Source organism: Apis dorsata, unplaced genomic scaffold (genome assembly GCF_000469605.1).
Source record: "Apis dorsata unplaced genomic scaffold, Apis dorsata 1.3 scaffold_73, whole genome shotgun sequence".
Classification (NCBI taxonomy): domain Eukaryota; kingdom Metazoa; phylum Arthropoda; class Insecta; order Hymenoptera; family Apidae; genus Apis; species Apis dorsata.
This window is the reverse complement of record NW_006263371.1, coordinates 365511-373529: the sequence shown is the minus strand read 5'-3', so window position 1 is coordinate 373529 and position 8019 is coordinate 365511. Positions and strand designations below refer to the sequence as shown.

At 30.8% G+C, this 8019-nt stretch overlaps 1 protein-coding gene across 2 annotated transcripts; it reads right to left on the bottom strand.

Moving 5' to 3' along the window:
* Positions 1-576: 576 nt before the first annotated feature.
* On the bottom strand, positions 577-6251 carry LOC102678103. Of its 2 annotated transcripts, XM_006610271.2 has the most exons (7): positions 5701-6251; positions 4984-5334; positions 4685-4905; positions 4447-4593; positions 3079-4294; positions 2922-2961; positions 577-2803 (listed from the first exon to the last, which is right to left on the bottom strand). In XM_006610271.2, the coding sequence occupies exons 1-7, from the start codon at positions 6002-6004 to the stop codon at positions 2431-2433; spliced, it is 2652 nt and encodes an 883-aa protein (XP_006610334.1). In that variant the 5' UTR covers positions 6005-6251; the 3' UTR covers positions 577-2430. The 2 variants fall into 2 exon arrangements, with proteins under 2 accessions (XP_006610334.1, XP_006610333.1); XM_006610270.2 differs by having other exon boundaries at positions 2922-4294; positions 5701-6240.
* Between the last annotated feature and the right edge of the window lie 1768 nt (positions 6252-8019).

Sequence of the window (8019 nt, the reverse complement as noted above, 5' to 3'; positions counted from 1 at the left end):
ATATATATATATATATATATCTCTTATTTGGTACTTCCAGTAAATCTACTATTTTCAGTAAATCAATGAAAAATTATTTTCTTCTTGGTCCATGATATATATGAATACACTTTATACATATATATATACACATTTAAATGGTAACTATTGTAGGCACGTGTCATTATTTTCTTTTCTGTATCATATTCTTCTCTTTGATATAATTATGTTTCTCTGCACTGTCTATAATGAAACATAAAAATATAAAAATATTGATAAATTTATATAAACATAAACTTTTCCAACATATAATCAGGCTTTTCTTTTTCCTCTATTTTTATCTGGCTAAATAATTTTTACATAGATAATTCAGATAATTTGGACACAGTAAATTCTCTTATTACAATATTATTTATATAGAGAAAAAAAATCCAACTATAAAAGTTGATTAAAAATTATCCTAAAAATAACTTGATTATAATTTTAAATATTTCTTAACAAAAATCGTCAACAATCATCGTATTTAAATACAAGAAATAAGATTGTAACACATAGACGAGAATTTACTTGTCTCGTTCTAATCATTTATAATCATTTTTTATATTCACATACTCAACTAAACTTTCAAACTAAATTTCTAAAGTACGCTTCGTTGACTATCCACAAATTTCAAATTATCTTAAAATAGTACCACAAAATTCAAAATTACATTCTCAACAAATACACAAAAACAAAACTTTAATAGAATATGTTCCTATTTAAGAATTTATGCACAAAATTATATGGAACATTTGTATTAAGTTTACTGCTTCAATGATTTACATTATTGAACATCTATAAACAAATGAAATTTACTTCATTCGCTCATTAAATCACTTCTGTTCTTTTCTTAAATTACTCTAAATATAATCTAAATTTTGTATCGCATAATAGACAGTCATTTTCAATATCACTTCATGCCAAAATGGTTGCTATTCAAAATTCTATCGTGTTTGAACACTTACAATAGTGAATAAAATTGCATTGAAATATTTGTGAATCTTTTATGTATCAAAAGACTTTCTTACGACTTTGTGCTATCATTGTATAAAGTTAAATATCAAAATTTAACGACTATGCTCATTCTTTTTTAATATCGAACGAATTTTGAACAGCTACTCATTCGGCCAAAGCAGATGATTACGTACCTACGTACTAGATATTTTAATTTTTCAATTCTAACAAGTCATATTTTCTCTTTAACGACTTGTTAATCCCTTTAAAAATCATTCCTTCTTAGAAGACTGTAACATTTACAACTCGTTTAGATGATGCAATTTTTTCAATTGATTTAGTAATACTACTAAATCGATTAAAAAATCGCATCGCCTGAACAAGTTGAGGAATTGTTCGAAATAATTTCTATAAATCACATACACACTCTGTCGGTACAGTCATTCTCTTTTTCTTTTTTTTACGCTTTTCATGCTCACATATTTTATACATATGTTCACGTACTTCTTTTTTTTAATTTTAAACTTCTTCTCTTATAATTAACGCTTCAATAAGCTAGTCAGATATTAGAAAGCATAAAAAATAAAAGAAGTCTTTCAATATTACTTATACATATAGTCAAACTGACTTTTAAGAAAGTGAAAAGTGATAAAAATGTATTTAGTTTTCTGATGACAAAACTCAAATGAAACAACGATAAAATTAATATCGTGATCTGTTATTTGAGAAAGAGAAATCATACTTGAAAAACGAAATAAATAATATTAACTTTTCGAAATCAAAAAATATGCGTTACACAGTGATAAAAGGATACTATTACATTCGGGAAATTATACACATGAATAACAATAAGATCATCACGATTTTCAATTATATCTACAGTCGGAAAATAAACATGCAATTTTATTTGTATTATATTTCTTTCTCGGAAACGAAACACGAAAAAACACGTTATTATATTATTTAATGAATATTGAATATCTACATTATTGGTATTCTTCAATGCGTGAAAATATGCAAATATGAAAAATATGATCGACTTTTCACCCGTAGAGTGCCGTGGAAGTTAAAGATACTATTTTATTGATAACAAACTATTGCTTTATTTACAATAGTATCTTCGTATAGTACGTGATTATTTATTACTTACTAGCAAGAAAATTGTAAGAAGTTAGAACTAAAATAGGAAACAACGGAAATTGATAATTTTTTGTTACGTAAATTGATTGGTCCATAAAATGCAAATCTAATCCCGACAAGATGTTTGGAAAATTGAGTCAAGAGCTTATCTACATTATCTTTAAGCTTCAAGATAAAATGCAATAGTATGAGAATAGCTTTTCTTCCAACTAGTATCTTTTCATGAATATGAAAAGCGAAGTAAATAAAAATTTGATCAGGGTAAAAAATACCCTGTTTAATGTAACAAGTAATATAATTAATATACATTACCCTATCTCATTTTCCAAGGCGTTTAATGCGAGATCGCGTGCTTAATGATCTAGCACTCGGGTTATATGGTGATTTAACTCTTTTAGCCATTCCGGAACTAGAGTTACATCCCGTGTTAGTAGGATTAATTGTAGAGCAAGTTCCATTCCCATTATTACTGCTAGTTTGTTTTATACTAGATGTTAAGGAAGAAGACCTTACTCTACTCGATTGTAAAAATCCATTATTATTGGACTGTTTCAATTTACTCGGCAAAGAAAGTCGACTTTGCTTTACTATGCCATACTGATGTACTAATTGTGCAGATATCGTGTGACCAGTTATATCTACATTACGTGAGCGTAGTGTTTTTACAGGTGTCGCCGCAATAGTATCCGACCTGAAAATAAAAAAGAAGAAAACATAATCAATTAATCAAGTAAGAAGTTGCAAAAATATTACGTGTAAATATGAACTTGTTACATACGATAAAAAAATTAAGCGATAAAAAAACCAACCTGAGCCAACGTTGCGGTACGGTGGTATTATCCGAAGAACCTATAATAGACATAGTTCGATTTATCCTCCGCTCGTTACAATTATTTGATCGATTACTTCTCCCCTGATCCCATTCTCTTGCACTGAGACTAGCAGCCCACAACTGTTTTAACAGACCTTTAATAGATGGTCTTCTAATAGTCTTCACCGGTGTAGCTTTCTTTCCCAAATTTCTTTGGAAGTTATTTAGCGAAGACAGTCTTTCCTGTACAGGTACAGTGGTAGCACCAGCTGTAGAACGAGTAATATTGGATTCTGTGGTAGTCCAACTTAAATTACCACTCGCATCTTTTGTGGCTTGATTTGCTGGATCATTCTCATCGACCGGATTTGGACGATCCTCTGAGCGCGTTCTCCTTTTAACGCATGGTTCTTGTAATATACATGATTCTTCGACCGTGTTAATTACACTCTGAGATATTGCACTATGTCTTCGTTTACCAATAGCACTACTGCTCGTTTTATTTGTCGAGTTTTTCACACCTTCCTCTACCATGTTATTTGTCACAGACACTTTTGTACTACGCGATTTAAGTCTAGAATTTACATATGTTTTTGTTTCTAGAGAACCCGTATCCATGAGAGTGTTACGCGAATGTGTATTTAAACTGTGTCTTCTCCTTCTGTTTCGGACTTCTTTTCTTGACGTAGAAAACACTGTTGACTGTTTATGACGTGATCCATTTAATACGTTAGTTTTTATTTCATTTTCTCTACAAGCAGTATTTTCCGAAATAGTTTCATTACTTTCTGTGTTGTTAATAACTGCAGAAGAATGTATACCATTACAATCATTAGAAAATGCACTTTGGTGAATCACATTTGAAACGTTAGGATCGTTTTTATTTTCTATTTCAGATGAATTTTGTGAAATTAATAAATCATGAATTAGCACATCATGTTCCTGTTTTGTTGTTTTTGCTTGTTCTTCGATATTTTCAATTTTTTCTACTGGAATTGTTTCAGATTCAAGATTATTTACTTCTATACTTCTTTCTAATATTTTATTGGATGATGTTTCTATAGCTTGAATATTTTCATCGACAAAAGTTTCCTGAATAGACATGTGTGTTTCATCTACTTGATTTTGATTTTCTTCTACTTTTTCTACAAGTAAAATATTTTCTACATTCGATTCCTTTGTATTTTCTTGAATTTGATTTGAGAAATCTGATCCTTTAATCTGATCATTGTGATTTATTATAGAAGAAGGTCTTGGTATACTTAAAAAGACTGGATTATAATTCAATCTTTCTGGAGTTTCAACAGGTACAGGTGTAGGTGTATGAATTGTATGATGCATCACAAGACATTCTTTCTGACTTAATAGAACCTTAGTAGAAAAAAAAAGAAAAGTTTTAAATTTCTTTGATTAATATTATGACAAAAATGAGCAACATTTTCTTGCAATTTTTATTTTTATTTTTTTTATAACGATTTATATGAAAAATGGAAATATTTTTAATTATTAAAAACAATACATACCTCACTCCGAGATGGACCTGGTGGATCTAACATCAATGTAACTACACTTGTATTATCTGCACGTAATCTTTTTGATGACCACTTTTCTAATGCTCTATCTACTAAACTTTTTGAAGGATTTATCCATAGTTGAACATTATCAGCTTGCTGTTATAAAATAGTCACAATTACGAATATATATATATATATATTTTTTGCATTTATTTGCAATATTTTATATAAATTAATTTAAACATACCCCATTACACGTTTGTTGAGAAGCAATTAGATGTTTTTCATTATGTCTATCTGCAGCTTGAACTATAGCTACTGCAGTTTGAGGTGTTAACATATTCCATAAACCATCTGTTCCAAAAATAAGGCAACGATGTGATTCAACATCAATTGCAACTACTTTAACATCTGGTTCTGGAGATACAACAAATGTGTTTAATTCAGAATTATAACTCCAAAGATCACCTAAAGAATATAAGATCGATAATTATATAATACTTTGCATATTAATATGAATTTTTTAATATTTCAATAACAATATACCTAATGATCTAGCAACAGCAAGAAAAGGAATTTCATCTATATGAGTTGATCTTCGAACTGGTCCTTTATGTCCTATACGAGGTCTATTCCATACAACTCTTGGAACTCCAGATTTACTAACAACTTTACCACCAGATTCACGTATTCTCATCATTTCTGGTCCACTTTCTGGCTTATGATCCTTGGTTAAAGCTTCAGCTCGCCATTGAGGATCACCATCTACTTGGTATCCTAATATTATGGCAGAATCTCCTACATGACCTAAATAAATCTTCCCTTTACGAATAAAGGCTATGCTAGCCGTAGTCCCAGCCGTAGATGGTAGTCCGGATGCAGTTCTTGGCCATTTATCTGTCACAAAAACATAAATTAACATTAACATATATGTTCGAGAATTTTGCAATAAATTACATTTTACAATTCTTTGTTTTATAATAGACAAATTGATAACAGAAATACTAAACGAATTGAATATTTTCTTTCAACTACTTTTTCTTTGAATTCAAATTTTCAGGTTAGCTCAGATTACATAACCTAAATTCTAACCTAATCAGGCACAGGTGGTGGGGGAAATACGCGGGACAATGAGAGAAGTTATTAAAAAAATACTAAATATACTGAGTTTTTGGATAAATATATTCAGAATGTATTTAAATTTTACTAGAAACAAATAAAATAATAGAAATAATGAAATAGACAGGAAAATAAGATTTTTACCAAGCTCCCGCCACATCGCATAGTGCGTGTTCACATATCCGTCTTTGATGGCTCGAAGTACATCCTCATCACGATCACTCCAAAAATTCTTCTGTTTTACAATAACATTCATTAGATGTTCTTTGGCAAAAGTAGCTGCTTCGCCGCCACCATGGCCATCGAATATTCCGAAGAAGGCATATTCCAAATCTTTGTCATCCGGTGTCGATTGAAAAGCCACGCTGAACATGTCCTCCATGTACTTACGACCGCCCTGATTACAGTGTCCGGTCACTCTTAAGTTAACCCCAATACTCAACGGCATGATGGACACGCCGGTGATCCAGGATGCCGATGAGACAAGACTTTTCTTCCTTTACTACGCACTCTTTCGACACGCACAGAGAACGGAAACCTCGTATTTACTGGGCAGGTCTGCGCGTAGCTCGAGGGACGCACACACACTCCAACAATCATGGCCCCACACAGCACAATGACGTTGCGCACAGCGGAGTAGGGCAAGAGGGGTCGTCCCCTCTACGATTTCACCGTCACCAATACGCTGCACTATGTCCGATGTTTCTCAAGAATCTTTAAACTAAAAATTTTCAAACAATACAATTCATGTATATGTATATCTTTTTTTAACCGTTAAAGATATTTTTTTAATCTATTGTTAGATTATATAAGAATTAACTATTCGTTCAAATTATTGTTATATTATATAATAATTATATTGTATAATAAATATTTGAATATTTTATATTATGAAATTCAAAATAGGATTTAAATTGATTCGCGCGCAGAATGTCCACGTGAAAGCATTAACGATGTTATTATCTACAAGTTCGATAATTTACAAAATGTTTCATATGTGTATATGTATTTCCAACATAGTTGTTCTCATTAGTTCGATTTTCATGAAGCATATGTTAGTCAATGTGTAGCTAATGTGTAATAGTTCGATTATTATGATTGGACAATTTGATTTGCCGCGCTTCAAATTTAACCGGGAAACTAGATGTGCTTATGAAATTTCCAAAAACTCTCCGTAAACAGCAACTGGGTAACATTACCTCGGTTATATTACTCTCACCGACGACCACCACATGCAAAATGTATCGCATCCCCCTTCCGTTTCATCGTTTCCTGTCTATCCCTACCATCGTGGAAACTTTTACCCTATTCCTTTCCCCTCCAGCCGTCGACAACGGGTCGGCCCATCAACGTCGGTGCTATTCATGCCGCGCATCTCGGCTCACGCAGTTGCTACGTTGCCACATCTTCTCCATCGAACCTGAACTTTCTTGTCCAGCTGGAGACGGGCATGGCTTTGAAAAATTCTTTTCAAAATAAGAAATTATAATTTTATATAAATTATATTTGTAACATAAATCTTTTTTAAATCATTTTATTATTAGAATTTTTATATAAATAAATTAAATTGGAGTAAAATTAAGTACTATATAAGAAACTTATTGGAGCATGTAATATTTTGTTCTCAGATTTAAGTTTCCCTCTTCGTTTGAATATTCGTATGTTTTAATGTTCGAATAGTGTGACACATGTTTGTAAAATATAGTCAAAAGTATATGAAGGTGATTGTTAAATAGTGACAAATTTCCATTTCAAATCTGTATTTTTTTTATTAAGATAAGCGAAAAACTTTACATTGAATAAAGTGAAAAGCAAACATTCTGTTTTGTCAGGTAACGCAGTTATCTCTTTCCAAGAGCAAAACACAGGGCACGTGTTTGAACTTACTTGCCTTGCGATTTGGCAACACTGTATTTCGTTCAAAATAGCACTCCCAGCTGGCGGCTTTCGCTTAACATCCGATAGGCTATAGTCCGATGGGAACTGTTTCGACAGTTTTGACTTATTGTAAAAGTAGAACTGATTTTGATGACATTTCATTTTGCAATTTTATTTTTTTCTAAAAATAGCGGTAATAATTTATGATTTAAAAAATGATTAGCAATATGGTCGATGTGTCATTGATTGCATCATCTTTTCGAAAAAAATGGCTGTTCTTAGAAACAGTTATATGGAAATACATCAATTAGCAATTGAACTATTTCATTCTAATATATTATTAATATTATAAATTTATTTAATTGTTAAAATTTTAAGGAAAAATTATTGAATTAGCTTCATCTTCAATCTTGATTACTCATTGGACAATAAAATTAATAAAAATAAGATTTTTAAAAGTAAATATTGTTTGGAACTGTCAAATGCAATTGCGCTACCATCTATCGACGATTAATAGAATTACTAAAAGATACGAATAATAAAAAAAATACAAAAATAAATCTAATAAAATAATTAAGTTTTATA

Excerpts from the sequence above, each read along its gene's own strand:
- LOC102678103 (XM_006610270.2), bottom strand. The coding sequence starts at position 6,004 with ATGCCGTTGAGTATTGGGGTTAACTTAAGAGTGACCGGACACTGTAAT. Across the intron at positions 4,594-4,684 it reads CTCAACAAACGTGTAATGGG|CAAGCTGATAATGTTCAACT; the intron begins GTATGTTTAAAT and ends ATTTTATAACAG. Across the intron at positions 2,804-2,921 it reads GTACCGCAACGTTGGCTCAG|GTCGGATACTATTGCGGCGA; the intron begins GTTGGTTTTTTT and ends TTTTATTTTCAG.